The following is a 23,163-nucleotide window of genomic DNA, read 5'->3' on the forward strand; positions in this document are numbered from 1 at the left end:
TCACATTCTGTGGATTTGTTACATGTCCTCAGTGGGACCATTCAAAGCAATACAAACCCCAAATGCCAGTGTACTGTGAGCCTCAAGGGCTGGCACAGCAGGACAAAGGGCATTGCCAGCCCCTTGGGTGGCCTCAGGGCCCCTGATGCTTCGGCAGCTGTTGGGGTGAGTCCACCCCAGGTGGCTCAACCACTGTTCCCCTCTCCTAAGAGCAGCGCCCCCGTCACCTCCTGGGGCAGGATCCCAGGCAGAGCTTCATGAAAAATCTCTTTCTTGCTTGCCCCCAGCACTGCTGACAAAAGCCAAGACCCCCAAGGGCCCCCAAAGACCAGTGGTAGACAATGGCTCAGCGCCGCTGCCCATCAGATGCTCACTCAAAACCTACACAATTCCTCGCTTTCCAAGTGGTTTCTAATTTCTTTTAGTTTACGAATCTAGCTCCGTGGCTAGACATAGCTGTGGTCAATGCCCCGCAGGAGTAAGGTGCCCGCCTTGTTCCCTATTGTCACCTCTCACAAGTAGTGAAAAATGGCTAACCACCAGCAAAGTGGGTTCTCACCAGGCCCACTGCCTGAGAATCTGGGCAGAACCATGCCCACCCTCAGGGCACTTTCCTGGCACTGATACTGGGGAGTGAGGTATCATCCCTCAGGAGAACACAGCATGCCACTATCATCCATCCCTGACATCAGGGAAGGAAATGGGATACTTGGAGGAGACCCCAGAAGGCTCTCCACCATACCCAGGGTGGAGAGAGGGTCTGGTCTCAGGAGGGAGGCATAGACCCTGAGTCCCTGGGCACTCATAGTCTTCCTTTGGAAAACCTACCCCAGGTTCCCAGGGTTACACAAGAGTGTAGGGGATTTAGTGGGAGGGTCACCAGGGCCCCTCTCCCCTTTCAGAAGGGCAGCGAGGCTTCCTAGGATCCACCACTTCTTCCTCTCCACCTCATTCACAAAGGACCATAGAACAGGATCCCCACCTAAGGGGAGTTCCACTAGAAGAGCCCCCACTCTCAAGAGAGCCCAGGGCTGCAAGGGGCTCAGCCCCTCAACTCCCACTCCCCCTTCCCATTAAAAGGCCATTCCTGGGTCTTTGGCTGTGGCCACACAGGGGGTGCCCCATCAGTGGCCATCAGGGTCCAAAGGAGAGTCACCTCATCCTCTGCCCTATCCCGGGGTCCCTCAGGGCCATGTGCAGGCAGCTCTTCCAGGAAAGGAAGGCAACACACTCCTGAAGCTGTCCTGCATTCAGTTAAAGCTTTTTATTGGCCATAGTAATTTTCCCCCCACAAAACCTTCCAGAATACCTGTACCTTCTTAGAATGTCAAAGTAGAAAGTTTAGAATAAAAGGATTCAGTTTCAGGGAAAAAAGCAGCAACTTGGCAAACAAGTCTTTGAACCCTCCGCCCAGCTTCATGCCTCTTTTTTCTCCAGTAGGATTTTGTGCAGCTCATCAGCATCCTCGGTGGTCTTGACCCGGATGAGCATCGTCACAGGGATGGAGGCATTCTTCTCGCAGACCGGTGGGTTTGGGACACAGACAATGAGGACGTTGTTCTTGCCAGTTCGGGAGCAGGGCATGTTGGGTGGAACCAGGACGTTCAGGAGGATGTTACCTGTGCATGAATGGATGAGACGCATAAAAGGACCCATGGCTTTAGCTGGGCACCCCTCACCCTCCCAGGGGAAGGGCGTCTCTCTGGGGTTGGTGGCATTGGGACCCCGCCTCTCCCTGAGCCAGTCTTTATACACAGTGGTCAGTCCAAAGTGCCTGGCAACCCAAGAGAAAAGATAACTCTCTGGACCAAGTCCTGCCCTAGAGACCCAAGCAAACACAAACTAACTTGGGGGCCAATTCTAGTTCTGACTGAAAACTTTGGAAACTCAATCTGTTCCTTAGCAGTATCAGGCACTAATTCAGCCAGTGAGATGTGAGCCCATGCCCCCTGCCCCAGACTATCCACCAAGTGTGGTTAGCTCATACAGGACAACTGGGAGGAAAATGAGCTCACTGACCACCCTTTGTCCCCCCTGCAGGTGACAGGCAAGGAAGAGGGCTGGGGTCTTGGTTAGCAGTTTTCAGGACCGGGACCAGTGGCCAGCTTTTGAGGGCAAAAGTCAGAACCCACTAGACCCCTAAGGATCCCGGATGGCTTTGAAAGCCTGCAGGGCAGGCCCCCAAGTCATCGTCCCCCTTCTTCAAGATGCTCAGCCCCTCAGCCTACTCACCTAAATTGGTGTCAGCTCGAACCAGCAGCTGGGTCTTCTGATTGGCCGTGGGTTTCAGGTGCAATGTGCCCACTCCCTTCTCTTTAAACTCATTATCTTTTTTGTAAAAAAGTTTGCACCTGAGGAGAGTCAATGAAAAGGGTGCTGTTACCATCATCAGGAACCCTAAGCAGAGCGGGGTCCCTGGGAGCTGCAAGGCAGAAAAAGGAGGTGAGTGTGGCAGAGCCCAGCACAGTGAGCCTTAGCCTGACACTGCTCTCTTACACAGACCCTGCTGGGCCACTTCTGGGTGGCCAGAGGGCTCTTTGGAGGCCCTGACCCTCAGCCTTTCTGCCTGGTTCTACACCATCCAGTGTCATTAAGCAATCTCAGGAGCCACCAGACCTCATGCGACCCCCAAGAGGCCTCCCGCTGACTCCCTGTCTCCAGTCCTGTGGAGGTCTTGGTGGTCACTGGCATTAAGATTCCAGAACCCCACTTCTGCCTTCATGGACCAATGAGCTCTGCAGGACCCTTCCGGTTCTATGCCAAAGACCCTTGGCTGTCAGTTAACGTTGGCTCGGCAGTCTGATCCTTCCCCTTGAGGACCGTCTTCAACTCGGGTGTCTGGATTTGTGCACGGGCACCAAGCACCTAAAGAAGTGATGCCAAGGGTGGCAGAGTCTTGGGCAAGGAACTGGAGAGCCACACGAGAGGTGGCGTCAAAGGTAGGTGGACTAAGCAAGGAGCCCAACAAGATGGCGCTGCCTAGGCCCTAGACAGGTTCAGCTCCTGGTCACACTCAAGTGCCCAGAGGCTTGTGGGTAGGCACTGACCAGGCCTACAGCTTTGCACGTAGTCCAAGGGGCTTACACCCAACCAGGGAAGGGATAGAACTGCCTCAGAGAGGAGCTGCAATCAGAGAGAACGGCAGCAGAGATGCCCAGGATGTCACGGGAGAGAAAATTCAGCAGAGACCAGGAATGAGGTTGGTGGCCCTCAGCTGCAGGTCAAGTGCCCTTAACTAGGAAAACTGACCTCTTTGGTGGGATGAGGGCCATGGCTGGAACAGGACATAGACACAGGAGAGCACGTTTGAGAGAAGGTCAGTGGAGACAAGAAACAGGAGAGGAGACTAGAGACCACCTGGACAGAAAGAAAGGAATGAGGATTTCTAGAAAAACACCTGGTGCCTGGCCTGAAGTCTGGAGCATGCTAGGGCCGGGGGCTCCACTTGTTCTCAGACCCTTCAGGCTCTCGCTGGGAGGCCTGCATAAAAGGGATAGCAGAGGGCAGAAGGGGAAGGATGCCAGCAAGTGAGCGCCGCTGTGGAAGCACAAGGTGTGAGCTCTCCTGAGGACTGGGCCTGTGGGGTCAGGATGGTGGGGGTGCCCCAGGCCTGAACAGGTGGGAAGGTCTTGGGGACCAATGTTCACTGAGATAACCAGACTAGGGTGGGGAGAGCTTTTGAGAAAACCTGGAGGATGGAAAGGAGAGGAGAGGAGGTGCAAGCAGGGACCCTTGACAGCCGGCCTCTGGCCAAGGAGTAGCCCAACGCGACGGTGGAGGAAGAGCGAGCTGAGACCACCAGAGACCCCCCCCCCCGCCAGGCTCAGATCAGAGGCTCACTCAGGAGAACCCAGGAAGGCGGCGGCGCTGCTGACAAAGGACGGCAAAGGACTCGTAGGTTCTTGCTAGTTCTGCCTTTTCTTTGCTTAACCCAGGGTACATCATGCCTTGGAACAGGAGTCAGTCCTGTCTGTGAACATTCTAGCCTGTCGGCTCACTTCCCATCAAAGTTCAGAGATCAGTGAACGGGCTTGGGCCTGAAACAAGGGAGCGAATCCCTGGAGGCATCTCCTGCTCTCAAACTCTAGCACAAGGATTCTGCCCAGAGGATGGAACTAGCCATCCTAAGCAGATATAAGAAGAAGGGGAGGGGCAGACCAGGCTGAGGAGCCTGCATTCGCACTCGAGTCTTTGGCTCCAGATCCGGCACGCACTAGGCTCTTTTGCTCTCAAAAGATTCAGGTAAACAATTTCAGTCCTTGGACTGAGGGCAGCAGGGAGGAGGCCACAAGCCCTGGCTCCATCAGTTCCAGGGACAGAGCAGACCCTGCCCCAGGCCGTGGCCTGATTCCTCCTCCTGGATCCAGGCTGCCCACCCCCCCCAGGGGGCAGACCTCAGAGTATTGCACAAACAGACCCATCCCTGCTTCCCAGGAGAGATGCCCTACTTACTTCTTGGAGTAAAAGGCATCCTCCTCTTTGACTTCAGTCACAATGACTTTAGGTGGTTCCTCACTCTCTTCCTCGTCAGCACCTTAAGACAGACCCAGAGCTGTTGGGGGAAGGCCTGGGGTCCCCAGCCACCTCAGCAACAACCCAGGCCTCCCCTGCCCACCTCCTAGGGGAGCCGCCCAGCTCGTTACCTTTGCGTTCGTTAGCAGGCCCATCAGCATGGCCCTCCGGCACTTTGGAGAAGGAAGAAATGGGACTGGCTTGGCTCACACTTTTGCCAAACATGCCTGTGTTTCCAGGAGAGAAGGAGAAGCTGGCTGCCACGCCTGAACCCAAGGGGCCCAGAACTGAGCCATCCACTTTCTGGCCAAAGTGAAAAGAGGTGGTGGACGTGGCTGCCGAGGCCGAGGTCGGTCTCTTCTCTGGTGGTGCCTCATCCTGGGGCTGCTGCGAGGGGCCCCGGGTGGCAGGCCCAGCTGGGGTCTGCTTCTGTCCACTGCCGTCATTACTGTTGCCAGGCAGCTGCTCGATGCTGGTGAGGTATCTCTCGTAGTCTTTAAAGATAGGTGTCAGGTCGCAGAGCGGGTTGGTGTCCACGTGCTTGACAATCCAATCACGCACCGAGCAGTTTAAGGCTGCGAGCTGTCTGTGGTAGGCACTGGCGCTGGGACCGGAGGAGGAAGGCTGCTGCTTGTCCCCATTGGTCTTGGGGTCAGTGGCCTTCTTGTCCGTTCCCAAGGGAGACTTGGGGCCATTGGCTGTGATGCGGCCTGTTCAGGAAAGGAAGTCTTTGAAGCATGCTGGACCCAGCTGTCTGATGGGACATACCCAAGGGACCTTTTGCACCCCTAGGGGAGACTCTCAACTTCAAAGTCCACTTTAGATCAAAGGAGCAGTTCCCAAAACCTGCCTCTCTCAGCTGAGTATCAACAGGGATTTCCCTCCATCTCCAGGAAAGGCCTGGCCTCCCTTCTGTCTCTCCCATCAAACAGTCTGGAAGTGCCAGGGCTAGCCACTTTGGGTCAGGGACCCAGCCACAGGCATGGTTTTGCTCCCATTTGTAGTAGGCTCAATTCTACTGAGGGTTCCACGAGTTATGATGTACTGAGGACACTGACCCTGCGACATGCTTCAGGTCGCCCTGCTCTCGAGTAAAAAAGCCCAGAGCCCTTTGAAGGGAAAGCAGGCTGGACAGTGTCCTTGGTCACACGTTTGGGAAACTCACCAAAAGTCACCTTCTTTTCTGGTGTGGTCTTGGCAGGGGCCAGGTTGGACACAGAAGACATGGTACTGCCATTCGACAGGCCTTCCAGAGGCTTGATACTGGTGCCGTTGCCGAAGCCAGCGAGGCCTCCTCCTCCTGGAGGAACCATCAAGCCTTTGAAACCTTTAAAAGCCCCTCCACTTTCAGACTGAAAAGCAAACCAGAGAAGGCTGGTTGAGATGGTGGCCTGCATGGTGCATGCATTCTGACAAAAGCAGCAGCTAGAGGGCCAGCAGCAGGCTGCTGCTGACCAAGCCCAGCTGTCCCAGAGCACCAAGCCATGTGAGCTGTTTCCTGGGGGGGCTACAGACACCTCTCCTCCCACCACTTCTGGATACCTTCCTTTTCCTCCCCTAATGAGGCACCACATCCTGCCTCTGACAATAAGGACCAACTCCAAACCCAGGTCTCCTGAATGCAAGGCCATGGTTCCTTCTACTTCCCCATCAGCACAAAACAGAGGCACTGCTGGCACAACAGAGCAGAGGACTGGGGCAAGAAGGTTCTGGGTTCAGATCCTTCATATGTCCCCAAGAGTGACTACATCATGCTTTGCTGCTCCTGGCAGCTGCCCCCCCCACCCCGTGGGACAGAAATAAGACAACCTGGGCCACATGTTCGACACCCCCCCAACGTTCTAGATACAGTGGTAGGACCCTCACTCAGGTTCAATTAGGCCTCTGGTCAACCACTAACCAACTTTTCAGGCATTTAAGTATAAAGTTGAGCCAGAAAAAATAAATCATCAATCATGTCACACTTGGCTTGCCTGTGGAAAACCCAAAGCGCCACCCCCCCAACCAACAAAAATATCCAAACCCTCTAAATGCCCCATAATACACACATACAATCCACAACCCCCCCCCAATCTAAACAAATGGTCCCCAAAGCCTGGCTGCTTTCTCTGTTCCATGGGGTCTCAGGACTGCACAGCTTAGGAGCAGGGCTGGCCCTGGAGTGCTCCCCAGGGGAGGGCACCTGATATATCCACGGCTATCCCTCAGCTCCCAGGAGTCATGGGCTGGATGTGGTGGCAGACCCAGTGGTCTGCTCTTGTTTTACTAGTTAATTTTAAGAGTTTGACCAGGAACATTTTACACTGGAAATTTCCAAGGTAATTGGGAGATACAATCCTAACCAGATCCAGCTTGTTCTGCCCCCAAACAATCAACTCCAAAACAAGAATTATTTGTGCAATTAGGCCTGGAACCACTGAAACAAAAAAGTGAGTCCGGGAAGGAGCTGCAGAATTCATCTTTGACCCGGCTCTTTTAAAATCCCACCCATCACAGCCATGGACTGGTGAACGGGGGAGGGGACGAGCCTGGGAAGCCCCGCAAGAAGCAGGGCAGAGCAAGGCCAGCTGAGCCACAGAAAGCACAGACCCGGCGGGGGCAGGGGCAGCGGCGGGGCGGGGGCGGGGGCAGCGGCAGGGGCAGGGGCAGCGGCGGGGCGGGCCCCCCTCCTAGCTCAGGCTCGGGTGAGGAAGGGGAGGCACGTTGACAACGTGTTGCTGGTCTAGGAAACCCCGTTCTGAGGGACGGGTCTGCGGGGAGGAGCGTGAGGAGAACTCGAGCAGCCGATGGCCACCTGGCAGTCCTGAGCCCCACTAGGCCCGCGGGGCAGGAAGGAAAGGGGGCTCAGCACTGCGGGGGCCGCGCCTGCAGGCCCCGGGCCCGGCTCACCTCCAGGGCCACGCCGCGGCGCTTCGCCTTCTTGATGGCTCTGTTCTTCAGGACTTCCTCACTCGCCACTGAGAAAGTGCCCACCTGCGGGGGACACGGTGCGGTCAGGAGAGCCCGGCGCCCCCCGGCCGCCCCGCGGCCCGCTTTGGGGGGTCCGGGCCCTCACCTCCTCCGCGTCGTCCTCCTGGTCCCAGTTCCGGTCCGTCAGCTCCTTCTCCGCGTTCCTTTTGGCCATGTTTCGGTACCTGGCGCGGGGAGATGAGGTCAGGGGCCGGGCGCACCCCGAGTCCGCCCGGGCCCGCGGGGGCCGGGCCGCGCCGCACGCACGCGGCGCATGCGCGCTGGCCCGCAGGCCGCGGAGCCCCCCCCCCCCCCGGGCTGAGGCGCCCCTCCCCGCCCCTCCCCGGCGGGGTCTCCGCGGGCCGCGCGCCGGGCCCGCCCTCACCTGCCGGGCGGCTCCTGCTGGCTCCCCGGGCCCGGCCGCACAGCATCGCCCCGCCGCCTCAGCCCGAGGAGGCCGCCGCGCGTGTCCGCATGGCGCGCGCCCCGGGGGTGGGGGCGGTGGGGGTGGGGGGCGCGGGGACTCACGGAACGGACCCGGAAAGGAGCGCGTCCGGCAGCCGCGGCCTCGGCTCTTCCGTCGCGCAGGCGCCGCCTCCCGGGCTCAGCGCGCAGGCGCCGCGCCCCGCCGCCCGCCGCTGCGCAGGCGCGACAACGGTCGCCAACGCCCGCCCGCTCGCCACGAGGCCTCCCTCCTCCCCTCGAGCCGGCGCCGGAGGGGCCGTTGGGCGGAAGGGCGGGAAGGCCTGCGTGCTGGGCGTCTTGACGTAGGATCACGTGACCTCGGGCGCCCGGAACGGGGGGCGGGGCCGGATACGGGGGGGGGGAAAGCGGGAACTGTCAGTCCCTCAGCTACCTAGCCAATCACGGAGCAGCGGCCGGAGTTGGGGCGGGGCCAAGCCCGCCCGCCGCCGGGTGGCCGTCTCCGGCCCCCCCCCCCCCCCCCCCCCCCCCCCCGGGATGAACCCGGAAGGAAGGCGGGAGGCCTGGCTCCGGGGCCTGGCTCCGGGGCCTTGCCCAGCCGGTTGCAAGGTTGCTCGGGCCCGTCTCACGGGCGGTGAGCTGAGGCGCTGGGGACGCATCGTGACCACCCCCGCGGCCGGCGAGTCGGCTGGTGCCTGAGCGCGCGGGCCCGGCCTCGGCCCGTGGCTGCTGGAGCCTCCCCCGCCCCCCACGGGAATGCTCTGGCTCGCGCAGGGCAGGGGCCCCCTGGCCGGCCCCGCCCCCGGCAGGCCGGCCCCGCCCCCGGCTGCGCCAGGCCCCGCCCCCAGGCCACGTGGCCGGCCTCCTGCCGTCCCTGAGCTCCAAGGCCAAGGCCGGAGACAGAGGAGGGGCAGGGGCGCCAGTAGGGGCCAAAGGGGAGGGGCCAGCCGGTCCCCGTGACCCCTCCTCACCGAAGGGCCCTCGCCCTGGGTTCTGCACCACCCTGCCCGCCTTGCCAGGCGCTTGGAGGCCGCTTTGAAGGACACGGCGTTGAGGAAAAGCAGGTGGACTGGATTTGAGTGAGGGGGTGCCACCCTTTCTCCTCCAGATGGACGTCCGGGTCCAGGGGCCACAGCTGGATCAGGGAGACTGCCGATGACCCTGATGCCCGGCAGCCCGGGGAAGTGACTTGCCCAGGGTCACCCAGCCAGTCAGTCAAGAATCTGAGGGCAGGGCTGCTGCGCGTCCACTGCACCCAGCTGCCCCTTTCTACGAGTCTCTAGAGAAGTTGAGGAGAGTTTGAGGGTCCCCTCTTTGGGGAGCAGCGAGTGTCCTGCGGGGCCTCCCAGACTGCTAAGGGAGGAGGCCAACTGTCCAGATCCTTCCTGGGGGCCAAGAGCTAACTGATCGATATCTGAATACACCAGAGAGGTGATCCTCACCTCACTTTGCTTATTTTAAAAATGGGGATCGGACCAAGCTGTCTGACCAGTGGGATCTCTGCTGCCTCTAGAGCTTCGACCCTTGTCCTTGTCTAGTGAAGGATGGCCTACGTGCCCCGGCCTGGCCTCAGCAGGAGCAGAAAGGTGAGGAAAGTTAGGACAGCATCCCTTTCCTTCCCTTTAAAAGATATTTTTGCCGTAGCTGGAGAGTGCAGCCTGTTGTGGAGGAAGCATTCCCCTGTAGGAAGATGGTAGTACTCTCAACAGGAATAGGGAGACTTGGAAGAGGGAAGAGAGTTGTGTTTTGGAATGGGCAATGGGCATGCATCCCCCTCCAGGCCACTCCCCCATGGAGGACAAAGATGTCATCAACGCCTCGGTGTTGCCCTTGTCCTAGGTCGAGTTGTTCCTCTCTTCACACAAGCCCTTGATTCCTCTTTCTGAGGTTTCCGTCAGCCTCCTTGCCACTTCTCTCTCCTTTTTGCATTCTGCCTAAGTGCGGGTTTCCATCTGTAATAAGCACTGGTGACTTCCAGGGACTTCTCTTTAGCTTTTCAGGTCTTTACCAACCTATCTGCAGCCACCTCATCTTCATCATCATCCAGCCCTCTTGTTCGCTGCTCTCTGACCCAGCCAAATTTGCCTTTCTCTATCCCTCACACTTGGAGCAGATTCCTGCTCCAAGGTTTGGCTGGCCTCCATTTCCTCCTGACCCTTGCCTTGGAGAAGCCCCCCCAAAATGCATTTCAAAAATCAACTTCTCTATAGCAACTCTTTTTTAAAATTAATTTTTATTAAAGATAATATTTGAGTTTTACAATTTCCCCCCCAATCTTACTCCCCCCCCCCCCACGGAAAGCAATCTGTCAGCCTTTACTTTGTTTCCATGTTGTACCTTGATCCAAATTGGGTGTGATTATAGCAACTCTTAATTTCCCTCCTGAAGGACTGGCTCTCTTCTCACTGCATTACAGATGGAATTGATTTGTTTTTCTTTAGAAAAGGATAGGCCACCTCTCCTATCCAATGGTGATTTCCAAATGGTGGTTTCTTTTTGGAGTCTGTATTTCCTTTGCCCAGCACAGTTCAGGGTGTGATCTAGATACTGAAGCTTCTTCAAAGGAGCAATCTGGAGAGCAGATCGCCTGAGAAACATGACAACTCCTTGCTCTACCTACACTGGGCTCTGGTATTTGAGAGCCTCAAAGGAATATACAGCCTGCACACCTTTGAAACCCCTTGGTCAGATGCCTGTACACAGCTCGAGTCCACAGTCCTAGGCAACTTTATGGTCCCATGGTGGCCTCTCAGAAAGGGCTGCCTCGGTTATAGGGTGTCTTCCAGGGGCTCTGGAGCCCCTCCCCAGCCACAGTCTTGTGGGTATGTGAGCAAATACTGAGATATGTGAGGCAGGAGAGCAGTGCTTCTAGATGGCTCAGCATTCACAGGAATTGGGCCTGAGAACAACCCTAGTTCTAGCCCCAGATTCCTGCTCCGAGGTTTGGCAATTGCCAAGGGCCCCTGAACCTTCATTGACTGTCTTGCCCTTAAAATAAGAAGATTCTAGGTCAGGTCAGGAGGTATGAGCTCAGCTAGAGCAGAAAATCAGGGTCTAGAAGACCCTGGAAGCCCCTCTAGCTTCCCCATGCTGATTGGTATTTGTTGTATCTCTGCCCTGGAACTGCCTAGGGTCTTAACATAGGGCACACAGACCCCTGTGAATCCCCACTTCTCCATCTTCCCCTCTGCACCTCCAAACCACTGGTTTCATTATCCCCCCCCCACTTGTGCCCGCTCTTCTTCCCCAGTCTCCCCCTCAACACAAGCTGTTTTGGTTAATGCCTGCTGGCCCAGCTGCCCCAGGGTGAGGCAGCTTGTGTAGCTTTCCTGCCTCTGGCTTCCTTAGGTCTCCCCTTCATCCCTTTCAACTGAAAGTTCCTTCCCAGTTTTGAAATCTTCCTGAACACTTAAATGATTCCTGTTCCAACAGACAGGGAAGAGACCTGACCCAGGTCCTTGTAGCATGGCTTCCCCAAGCAGAGTCTGCTGGGAAATTTTTAATAACAAAAAAAACAAACAAACTGGAAAAAAAGGTACCTCTCTCCACTTTTCAGTTTAATCTGCATCAACAGTTTTTTTTTCATCAAACGAACGAATGAGTAAATCCATTTTTTTCATAGAATTTTTTTTAGGTTGTTTTTTTTTTTTGCAAGACAAACGGGGTTAAGTGGCTTGCCCAAGGCCACACAGCTAGGTAATTATGAAGTGTCTGAGACCAGATTTGAACCCAGGTACTCCTGACTTCAGGGCTGGTGCTTTATCCACTGGGCCACCTAGCCGCCCCTATAGAATTTTTTCATAACCCCAATTTGACTTTGGTTGATTGTTGATTTTTAAGACATATAAATATTCCCACTGCATATTTAACAAGCTCTCCAGCCTCCAGCACCCTAGATCCCCCTTCTGGAGCCACTGGCTCCCTACTGATCTGCCTGCTTTCCTAAGGATTGATCAATCATAAAAGCACCTCTAAGCAGATGCGGTGACAGAAAGACCCAGATGAACTCGAGGCCCTGCCCTTGGTGTGCTTGAACCCACTAGCACACAGCAGGGCCTCTGGCAGTTAGAACCCAAGGTTTTCTTGTATTTGTGACATTTTCAGAACCCTAGTTCTGTGGTCAAGCTGAACAGAGCTTGTGCCATTACAAAAGAGGAGACCCCCACCCCCTGCCAGTGAATTCAGAGTTAGCATCCTGGACCCTCAGAATGTGGAAGGGTGGGGCCTTAGCAGAATCACGTCCACTCTGCCCCTGCCCCCCACCCCTGCTGGAAGATTCTCCCAAACTTCAGTCAAGAGCCTCCTCTTAGAGACTTCCAGGGAATGGATGGAGAGCTCCTTACTATGTCCGATTTGCGACAGTTTGGTTGGGGGGTGATTTTCATTTAGACCAAGCTCCAGTGGGTGGAGGTCCCCAAAATATTCATCTGCTGTACAAAGCCTCCTGGCCCTTTGGGAAATGCTGTTCCTACAGACAAGCATTATTATTCATTCAGTTGTCTTCCCCTTGGGGATAGCTGTGGTCAAACTGTGCCAGCCCCTTGGTTCTTATTTAGTGGTGCCCACTCATCCTTGGCACCATCTTTCCACCTCCTCATGCCTCAGCATGTAAGGAGAACTCCTTTCAACAGCTCTGGAAGGTCGGGGTTATTATGATCCCCATTTTACAGGGAAGCAAATTGAGGGAAATAGAGGGTAAGTGACTTCCCTAGGGTGACATGGCTAGTCTGAGGCTCTTGGAATAAAGGCCTGGTGCCCTGGACACTGCCATACTCTAGCCTCTAGCCTCTTGGTGGGCAGGAATCCTGCTGCAATGGTTCCTCTTTGGAGGCCTCTTCCTTCCTTTGAATGGTGTCTTTGAGGCCAGGGATCTTCCTTCTTGCTCATGCTCAGTACCGTATCTGTCCTAGAAGTGGTGTCATCCCTTCATTCTTTGGTTAGACAAGGACCTGCTCCAGTAATGGAGTGGATTGGCCATTATCCTCATGGGTACAATGTGGTAAAAGCCCATTGTTGACCCCTACAGTCAGGGGCCACCTCATAGACTGCAGAAGGCTCAGAGGGCTCCAGCTCTGCCAAGGGTAGGTCAAGGCTCCAGCCAAAGCCCTAGCACACCCCAAAGGAATCTTATGGTGTGGTAAGAAGTGATACCTGGGAGTTCTGGGAAAGGGGAAAGAGACTCAAGAAACGCATCCAACAACTGCAGCTGCTCCAATGAGAAGGTCCCCTATCGGAGGCTGAACTCCTGAGTCTGGGAGAGTCAGCTGAAGCAATGACAATCCCAAAGAAGGGAGAACCCTCCTAGCAGAGGGAGAGGAGGGGGACTGCCTTGGAGGGGGTGGCATTTCCGGCATCAGACAAGTTTTCTACAGTCTAGGTTTTCTGTGGAATCATTTGTACCATCACAAAGGGAAATTCAGCTTTGTGGTGGATGGGAAATGGGATGGGAAGAACAAAAAAAAGGCTCAGAAAACATTTTTTAAGAACTGGGAACCAATTAGGGGCCATGAAGATGTGGTAGCTACTACTAAAACTGGCTCAAACAACCAACTGGCTGCGGCCTCATGTCTCCATGAAGGATCCGGTCCACCATCCTTTACCTGGGGTGTCTGGGTCACCCAGGACTCTGGATTCTCTCATTGTTGGCTGCCACAGTGTAAGCTTTGAAGATAATTCCACCAAGCTAGAAAGGGTTCAAGGCACCCACTGTTCTAAAGACGAGCATAGAAAGACTTGTCCCCAGAAGGTGGGCATGAGAAGGGATGAGCTTTCTGGGTGCAGCATCCCCCGAAATGGATCAAAATAGCAAGCAGCCGGGAGCCCAGGTGGTCCCTTCTGCCACCACGGCAGCAGAGGCGTAGTGGTAGAAAAGAGGGCAGACTCTGGAGCTGAGAACCACATGCTTTGAAGCCATACCAACATTAATTTTACTGTTGGTATTCTAAATATACAATCTTTGGCCAATGGCCAAGTGACATTACTGGAAGAACTAAACACCATCCACATTGACATTTTCTCCATCTAAATTAAGCCAGAAGACTGACTACACTTACAAAAAAAATTTTTTTAAATGAAAATAGTATGCTTTGGTTTGCATTCAGACTCTATAGTTCTTTTTCTGGATGTGGATGGCATTTTCCATCACAAGTCTTTAGAATTGTCTTTAATCCCTGTATTGTTAAGAGCTATCACACAATGTTGCTGTTACTATGTACAATGTTGAACGAGTTGTTTTCTTCTTGCACCCCAAGACAATAAAGAATGCCCTCAAGGGACCTAGAAGTCAGACCATCACTTGTCAGAGGGCTTATTATTGATGTCCTTCCTGAGCCATGGCCCCCCAAATTGAACCACATTATCTAGATAGATCTGGCTCTAACAGGGCAGAAGCAATGAAACACATATATTGAACTTGTGGGCCACTCAAATCTCCCAATCTTTTTTCACTTGAACTTCTGAGTAAACATGCCTTCTGAATATCTGTTGCCCATGTGTTGGTGAATGTGCCTATAAATCTGGTGGCTCAGCCAAAAGAAGAGGAACTATCTGCTTCCTCTGACTGATGACTTGAACAGAGATCAAGAAGCAGTCTCTTCTACCCAGATAATAGGGTGAGGATGAAGTCCCCTCCCTTTCTCCTCCAAGCCTTTCTACACCAATCTAAGCCACCACTGATCTTTCCCTGAGAGATTTCATAACAATTAGTAGGACCTATTCATTAGCAATTAGTCAAAAACCTTATAACTTGTCACATTTACCATCACACTGGCTGGAGAGGTATAGGATTTAGATAGTTCTGTTACAGAGCTGATTTGTTTCTGTTTAAGTTGTGATAATCTACTTCCCAAGCTAACATTTCTTTAATACTTCCTTTAGGCAGGCATTGTGTTAAGGCTAGGAGTTACAAAGGGAGGTGAACATGGTCCCTTCCTTCTAGGAACCTGCAGTCATGTTGGGTCTGGTGAAGAGCAGGGGTGTTTCCTTCCCTCTCCTCCTTCCCAGACCCTACCTTTGTTCTCTGGAATGGTGAACCTTCAGGAGGGAGGAGAAGAATATCAATTCCAACTGTAATCCGCTAAAGGTTACCAAGTGAGGAGACTGGTGTGAGCATGCTTCCCACGTTAGAGGGAAGGATTGAGTCTCAGAAAGTTAGAAGATTGGAGACTTGGTTCCCCTGAACACTAGACAACCTGCTTTTGCTGCTCCCTGTTGTCATGTTGCTGAATCAGCAAGGCAGGATGGAAAATGGTGGGGGAGATGACTGGCAGTAATTCTGGTTTGGGGGAAAAGAGGCTGAGAATGATGCCTGGGGGACTATGGCTTGCTGTCCTTGTGATGGTGGTCTCTAATTGGCTTGCCCTAAGAACTAGGGAGGTTTGACTTTGGAAATGGGCATAGGTGGCTTAAATAAAATGTTAGGTACCCAAATCTGGAACCAAAAAGATCTCAGCAGGCTAGGTGATATCTGATAAGATGAAATTTAGTAGGAAAAATAAGTCTCCTACATGGATTCAAAAAGTCCACTTTCCAAGAGGTGCAACCAGACAGTACTTCACCTGAAAAATCGATCTGGGGTTTTAGTGAACCACAAGCTCAGTGGGAGTACAAAGTGAGAGATGACAAAAAGAGCTAATGCAATATCAGACTGGGCTTAGAGAGAAGAGAGAAATCCTGCCCAGTAGGAGGGTGGTGAGGAGAGTCCCTCCCCATCCTATCCTTGGAGGATTGTGCTCAGTTCTGCTACTCGTTTTAGAAAGGGCATTGAGAACATTCCATGGAAGGAAACCAAAGTGGCAGAGGGACTTGGGATCACACTTAACCACCAGGGGCCAATTGAAGGGCTTGGAGAGACCAGTCATATAATGCCAATGAATTGTGTGCAGTCTGGTGACATTTCCTATTAATACTATTTATACTATTTAGCCAAATTATTGTGGAGAAATGGAAACGTCAGAATTGGGTGGGGATCTTAGCAAGCAGTACTTAGAACAAAGAATTTTGGAGTTGGTAAGGGCCTTAGACCAAAGACTGGTAGAGCTAGAACCAGAAATGTCAGAGCTGGGAGGGGACTTAGAACAGGGAATGGTAGAGCAAGAGGAGAGGGTGCTTAATGGTCACTGAACTCAAGTTACTTCACTTCATTGGTGAGGAATAGGAGCCCAGCACTGCAAATTCCATTACTGCCCGAAGTCTTACAGCAGGTCACTGGCCGAATCCTAGGCATGTCTCTCCACCTTTCCAGGGCCTCTGTTTTCTTCTTCTCTAAAATGAGAGGCTGGCCTGCAAGGCCTGGGCAGGGGGTGCAATGGCTAGAGGGAAGGGCTCAGGAAGAAATGAGATCAAATCCAGCCTGATACACTTAGTAGCTGTGGGGTCCTGGACAAGTCAACCATAAAACAAAACTTTTCAAATTGTCCTTGTGTCTGAGGGTTCTATTGTAAGGACCTCAAACAGGACTGGGCACAGGGGACTCCCTGTCTCTGTGCTTGGGCATCTCCCTCTGCACCCCCCCCCCCCCAGCTAACAGACTTCACGCTGTCAGCCAGCAGGCATCACTGATCAGTGGGAATATAGAAAACCCAAAACACAGACCCTGCCCTCTTAATGGAGACAGCAGGCAAACAAATTACTAAGGGTGGACCTAGTGTGTACATGGAAGGTACTGGGGCTGGCTTGACTTATAAGGAACCTGGGAAAAGCCTTTGGAGTTGAAATAGAAGCTGAATCCAGGCAAAGGAGGCGGCTCCAGGCACTGTCATGGCCAAGGTGCGGTGTTGGGCAATGAAGCATATGTGGCAACCAAGAAACAGCCAAGAGGCTAGTATGACTGGAAGGAGGGGTGAGAAGCCTTGCACTGTCCCCATTGAAGGGTCCTCTGTGGGCATGCAGGCAGTATCCTAGAGGAGGCCGCTCTTAGAGATTTCATGATTCTGAGGTCTTCTAAGGGAGTCCTGGGGCAGCCTCAGAGACCCTGAAGAGTTGTGCTCCAAAGGTTCAGTGACATTTCACAGGGAAGCCTCAACCTTTCAGTCTTTTTGAGGCTGGCTGCCAATTCAGTGCCCACTCTGACAATGAGAGACCAAGGGAAACTCCTCTTTGAGATAAAGGAAACATCTCAGCTCCAGGTCCGATCAAGGAAACTTTCCTGCCTGAACTTTCCCCTAGCCCCAGGGATTACTCCCTCCTTCTTCTGAGGTTCTAGACTTCTTGGAGTGGGGGACACTCTTCAGCTGAAATCCATGCTCTGTCTCCAGGACCCTGGGCAGTCAGCCACATATTGACTCTGGCCTGTGGTATCCTCCCCAGACCAGGCATCTCACTGGTAAAGGGTCTAGCCCATCCATCTGCCTCCTCTGGCACCCAGCCCTTCATGGCTTCTATTGGAACAGAACCATGGTGAAGTGGGCTTCAGGGGGTCTGAATGAGAAGAGCATCGATGATCCAGTAGAAACCTCTTTGCTTATTGGTCAAATAGAGACTTCCATACATGAGGTCAGTTCAAAGGAATCACTTTGTAATTACAGAAATGCAGGCTATTTTGTCTCAATTTAAAGGAATGAAAATTCAATTCAGCAAAAGTACAGTTATGTGATGGGGGGAGAGGGAAAGACCATGACAAGACAGACTAGGAAAATTTGAGGAGGGAGACCCTGGAAATGCTTCTTCAGGAAGAGAAAGATTTTGAATGGCCAAGTTGAAAGATGATATTCCTGGGTGGGGGAGATAGCTTGTGCAAGGGCAAAGAGGTGAAAGATGGAGGCTTCAAAGTTCGGTGTGACAGGAACCAGAGGGTCCCAGGAAATCATATAGAACTAGGCTGGAGAGATCATCTGAAGCTGGATTGCAGAAACCTTCTATGAATTGAAGTCTCTTCCCTAGTTGGGTCATCCTCTCTGTAGCCCTCCTGAGGACTTGGGATGGATTTTAGAACTGTGATGATGGTTGGCCCTCTGACCCTGTGGCTCTCCTGGTCTAGCCTAGGACCACTTATTTAGCTCATTCAAAGGACACACATTATTTATCTAAAATAGCTGAGGAGATCCCAGGGGACCATTTCCCTGTACTGTGTAAATGCATGTTTGGATCAGTTTAGTGCACAGCAACAGATGCTGTAATGAATGACTCCTTGGTTTTTCCAGTCATCTGGGTGAAAGCCATATGTGGCACATTATAAAACATGTCATTTTTCTCACCTGACAGACCACAATAGCTTGTTTGGAGCCATGATGGCCTAGTTCCTACTGTGAGAATGGGGGTCTATTCCTATCAGCCTCCCCATTAACAGAAAATAACCATAATACAAATCAGGATGAAACTTCTCTGAAGCTCCTTAACCATTCCTCAGCACTTGGGCCTCTTGGATAGTGCTGAGGGTTGGCTTCTACCCTCATTTCCATGTGGCTTTCTGCCTCAAGAAAAGTTTTCTGTATATTTCTAACTTCTCCTGCCCATCCTTGGAGGCCCTCCTCAAGCTTTTTCTCCAGGAAGCTTCTCCCAGCCCAGTTTAACCCACCCAGCCTTGCTTTGCTCTGCTCTGTCATTTGGGAGCAGATTCATTTGCTGTGATCCATCCTTCATACCACTAATAACAGAATAGCCTTTTTTGTTCCTGAGTCTGGTCATACTTCTCTGCTAAAGCATCTTCAGGTTCTTCCCCCCGCTTCCTTCTCCTATCTCAGCTCCTTAAAAAGTTCCCCATTTGGGAACTGATCTAGGCCCAAAAGTAATGAAACTGTTCATACCCTTTAAGTCAGCAATACCACTACTAGGTATGTATCCCAAAGAGATCATAAAAAATGGAAAAAGTCCCACATGTTCCAAAATATTCGCAGCAGCGCTTTTTGTGGTGGCAAAGAATTGGAAATGGTAGGAATGCTCATCAGTTGGGGAATGGTTGAACAAGTTGTAGCATAGGAATGTTATAGAGTATTATTCCATAAGAAATTGTGACCAGGGGCGGCTAGGTGGCGCAGTGGATAGAGCACTGGCCCTGGAGTCAGGAGGACCTGAGTTCAAATCCGGTCTCAGACACTTAATAATTACCTAGCTGTGTGGCCTTGGGCAAGCCACTTAACCCCATTTGCCTTGAAAAAACCTAAAAAAAAAAAAATAAAGAAAAAAAATGAAATTGTGACCAGACTTTATAGAAGCATGAAAAGACAAAGTAATCACAGAGCCATCTACACTATGAGATGGATCTCACTATGATGGAGGCAGCTCTTTCCTCTGAGCAATTCAGAGATCAAAGACCATCCTAAGAGAAAATGCCATCCCTATCCAGAGAAAATAAACTGGATTCTGAATGCAGAGCAAAGTCTACTATGTTCACTTTTTTAAAACTTCTATTATATTTTTCCTTTCTTTCTCATGTTTTTCCCCTTTGTTGTAATTCTTCTTCCACAGCATGACTAATATGAAATTATGTTAAACTCAAATGTACATAAACAACTTTTACAAGGTTGTTTGCTGCCATGAGGAGGGGGAAAGAAGAGAGGATGGTAGAAAATTGTGAAACTCAAACTTGCAGATGGCTGAATATTGAAAACTACCTTTGCATGTAAATGGAAAAATTTTAATTTCAATTAAAAATCATAGGTTCCACATTGGCTTTGCCCTTCCTGTTTCTTTGCCTTTGTTAATTTTCCTGCTTGTGTGACACTGGGCAGGTCATTTACCCTGTCTGGGCTTCAGTTTCCTTCTCTGTCAAATATTTAATAGCCTATGAATGACTGCTTCCAGCTCTAGGTCTGTCCTCTAATCCCATTATCCCATGTACCATACTTTCCTACAGAAAAGCTCTTTTCCTCAAGGAAGCCTTCCCTGATTTCTCCTAGGGTTCACCCTCAGGCCTCAAGAGCAGATACAAAGCCTTTGTTTAGGCTAGGCAGTTTTAAGTGATCTAATATTTCTGGAAATCATAGTTAGCAGTGTTGGCTTCTGACCTTTCTCTGCCTCTTCCCCCACCCTGTATTTGTAAGCTTCAGGAGGGCAAGGAATGCATTTTAGTTTGAGTCTGGGTCCCAGCACCAGGGGGCTCTTGGGGTCTCTGCATACAGCAAGTGATGAATAAATATGTTGATTTTTTTTAATTTAATATTTATTCATTCTCATTTTGTACAAATAATGTTTTTTTATACATTAATAATATATCCTTGTTTAAGAGTAAACAAAAGGGGTGGCTAGGTGGTGCAGTGGACAGAGCACCGGCTCTGGAGTCAGGAGTACCTGGGTTCAAATCTGACCTCAGACACTTCATAATGACCTAGCTGTGTGGGCTTGGACAAGCCACTTAACCCCATTGCCTTGAAAAAAAATCTAAAAAAAAGAGTAAACAAAATACCCCCCCAAAATATAGACTCGCTTGAGCAATAAAGGGGAGAGAAAAAAATTAAAATTAAAATTAAAAAAATAATAGTAATAATTGTAGGTATGTCCAGGTGGCACAGTGGACGGAGTACCAGCCCAAGAGCCAGGAGCACCCAAGCCCATATCTGGCCCCGCACACCCAACAATCACCCAGCTGTGTGACATGCAAGCCACCCCAACCCCACTGCCCTGCAAAAACCAAAAAAAAGAAAAAAAAGACCTAAAATAAAATAAAATAGTAATAATAGTAGGGGCGGCTAGGTGGCGGACAGAGCACTGGCCCTTGAGCCAGGAGCACCCGGGTCCAAATCCGGTCTCAGACACCCAGTGATCCCCCTGCTATGTGATCCCAGGCAGGCCACCCAGCCCCATTTGCCCTGCACCCCCCCCCAAATAATAATAATAAAAAATGTGCTTCAGTCTGTATTCCAACACCACCAACTCTGTCACAGGTGGATCATATTCTTTTTGATAAATCCATCACAAAAATTACTTCCATATTTTTCCACCATTGCCATTGCTGATCACAACTCCCTCCTTTCATATTTCTCCACTACCATGTACTATATTTTCTCTCTCCTTTCACTCTGACTCTGCTGTAGGGTCGCTGAGTGGTGCAGCAGACAGATCCCTGGTCCTGGGGCCAAGAAGCCCTGAGCCCCCATACCACCCCTTAGGCCCAGCATCCACCTGGCCCTATGGTCTTGGACAGGCCATCCAATCCCAGCCCCTTGCAAGAAGTAAAAAAGAAAATGTGTTATATCTGACCACTCTCCCCCCATGGTCCATCCTCTCTTCCTTCATTCACATCCCCACCCCTTCCCCCTGCTCCCCTCTCCTTCTTACTCCAGATGTCTATGCCCCATTGAGTATATATGCTGTTTCCTCTCCTAGCCACCTCTGAGGAGAGCGAAGATTCCCTCATTCCCCTTGCCTTCCCCCCTTCCATATCATTGCAATAGCTCATTGTAATAAAGAAAAATCTTATTATATGAAATATCTTGGCCTATTCCCCCCTCTCCTTTTTCTTTCTCCCATTACATTTCCCTTTTTTCTATTGACTCCATTTTTACACCATATTTTATCTTCAAATTCAGCTTTCTCCTGTGCTTCATCTATAAAAGCTCCTTCTACCTGCTCTGTTGAGAAGGTTCATATGAGTATTATCAGCATCATTTTTCTATGCAGGAATATATGCAGTTCATCATTATTAAGTCTCTCATATTTTCCCCTTCTCCTCCACTCTCTATGCTTCACCTGAGTCCTGTATCTGAAGATCAAACCATCTGTTCAGCTCTGGCCATTCCAACAGGGACATTTGAAATTCCCCTGGTTCATTGAAAGTCCATCTTTTTCCCTGGAAGAGGACATTCAGTTTTGCTGGGTAGTTGATTCTTGGTTGCATTCTAAGCTCTTTTGCCTTCCAGTATATTATATTCCAAGCCCTACGAGCTTTTAATGTAGTTGCTGCTAAGTCCTGTGAGATCCTGACTGCAGCTCCATGGTATTTTGAATTGTGTACTTCTGGCTGCTTGTAATATTTTCTCTTTGACTTGGGAGTTCTGGAATTTGGCTATAATATTCCTGGGCATTTGTTTTTTGGGATCTCTTTCTCGGGGGGATCGGCGGATTCTCTCCATTTCTATTTTGTCCTCTGCTTCTAGGATATCAGGGCAATTTTCCTGTAGTAATTCTTTGAAAATCATGTCAAGGCTTTTTTCCTGATCATGACTTTCAGGTATTCCAATAATTTTTAAATTATCTTTCCTAAATCCATATCAGTTGTTTTTTCCAATGAGATGTTCTACATTTTCTTCTAATTTTTCATTCTTTTGCTCTGGCAGGCCACCCCTCTGGTGGGCCACCCCTCCAACCCCAAGGAGCAGAGCCTTTCTTCTCTTTTCCAGGTTACCTTGAGTAGGAGAACTGCCTCACTGGGTCCCTCTGTGGGTTCTGTCTCTTGAAAATTTAGTTAGAGTCCTTAGTTTATAAGTTTTATGAGAGAGCGTCTAAGAGACGTTCCTCTCTTGTCGCCATCTTGGCTCTGTCCCTGATAACAAGCATTGATGGTCTTTTCATTTGAGTCTGAGGTAGGACCACCAGATTGGAATTCAGATCCTTGTTCTTCCTATCCTACTCCCTTATTCCCGCCCCCCCATCCAGTGATAACCCCAGACCCTTTGCTATAGCTCTACTCAGGTGCTAATATTGGGGATTCATGTGAGAGAAAATCCAGACCTTGGCCAGACTCCCTTGGGATGACAGCTGGGACTAAGAGGAAGAATCCTAGCACAATGCTATTACTTTTGACCTTTTTGTGGTCCTTTTCAGTGGGCCCACTCAGACAGCCCTCTCTTTTAGTTCTTGTTCTAGAATGAAATCTATGGACCACATATCTCTGTATCAGTGGACCTTGTGCTTGGGAGGCCCCAAGCTTCAGGGAGGCACACATTTTCATTTTTTATCCCAGCTATGAGGCAGCTGCCAGTTAGGATGAGCCTGGGAACCCTTGTTCTGCTTATGCTGGGCTGGGCTCACTTACCTGGTACAATTGAAATTCAGTTTATATTTCATTCTGACTGTTGCTGGGTGGTTCTGTTCACAGCAGAATAGATGCTTTCATGGAATGGGATGGTCCTGTTTCTGAGGACTAGGATGGACTTAGGTAGCTTCTTTCTGACACCATTCCAGGCACACTCTTCTTCAGTGTCCCAAGTTGACCTTTGAGGAAGAGATCTTCAAATGCTACTGTGCTACTGTGACCCGGGCAGGGCCTCACAATGCCTACTGAGGCCCCTGGCAACTTCCACCAGGTCTTGGGCTGGCCTCCTCAGGGACAGAATTCCCATGGGGTGGGGCAGCCACCTGCATTGGGGAATATTCCATCTGACTGCCCCAAATACTGGGTCTAAG

At 51.4% G+C, this 23,163-nt stretch overlaps 1 protein-coding gene across 4 annotated transcripts; it reads right to left on the minus strand.

The window, feature by feature from the left end:
- Nucleotides 1-1,249: 1,249 nt before the first annotated feature.
- On the minus strand, nt 1,250-22,978 carry NUP50 (nucleoporin 50). 4 transcript variants are annotated; one of them, XM_074227302.1, is made up of 8 exons: nt 22,793-22,976; nt 7,568-7,646; nt 7,402-7,485; nt 5,678-5,864; nt 4,644-5,222; nt 4,453-4,534; nt 2,233-2,351; nt 1,250-1,619 (listed from the first exon to the last, which is right to left on the minus strand). In XM_074227302.1, the coding sequence occupies exons 1-8, from the start codon at nt 22,822-22,824 to the stop codon at nt 1,417-1,419; spliced, it is 1,365 nt and encodes a 454-aa protein (XP_074083403.1). In that variant the 5' UTR covers nt 22,825-22,976; the 3' UTR covers nt 1,250-1,416. The 4 variants fall into 4 exon arrangements, 3 of the variants coding, with proteins under 3 accessions (XP_074083403.1, XP_074083404.1, XP_074083405.1); XM_074227303.1 differs by lacking the exon at nt 22,793-22,976 and adding an exon at nt 7,999-8,032; XM_074227304.1 differs by lacking the exon at nt 22,793-22,976 and adding an exon at nt 7,847-7,990.
- Nucleotides 22,979-23,163: the final 185 nt, after the last annotated feature.

Source organism: Macrotis lagotis, chromosome 2, assembly GCF_037893015.1.
Source record: "Macrotis lagotis isolate mMagLag1 chromosome 2, bilby.v1.9.chrom.fasta, whole genome shotgun sequence".
Lineage (NCBI taxonomy): Eukaryota > Metazoa > Chordata > Mammalia > Peramelemorphia > Peramelidae > Macrotis > Macrotis lagotis.

Coding starts and splice junctions, on each gene's coding strand:
- NUP50 (XM_074227302.1), bottom strand. CDS start 22,824: ATGAAATATAAACTGAATTTCAATTGTACCAG. Junction 7,486..7,567: donor AGGAGGACGACGCGGAGGAG/GTGAGGGCCCGG, acceptor TGTCCCCCGCAG/GTGGGCACTTTCTCAGTGGC. Junction 5,865..7,401: donor GCCGCGGCGTGGCCCTGGAG/GTGAGCCGGGCC, acceptor TTTGCTTTTCAG/TCTGAAAGTGGAGGGGCTTT.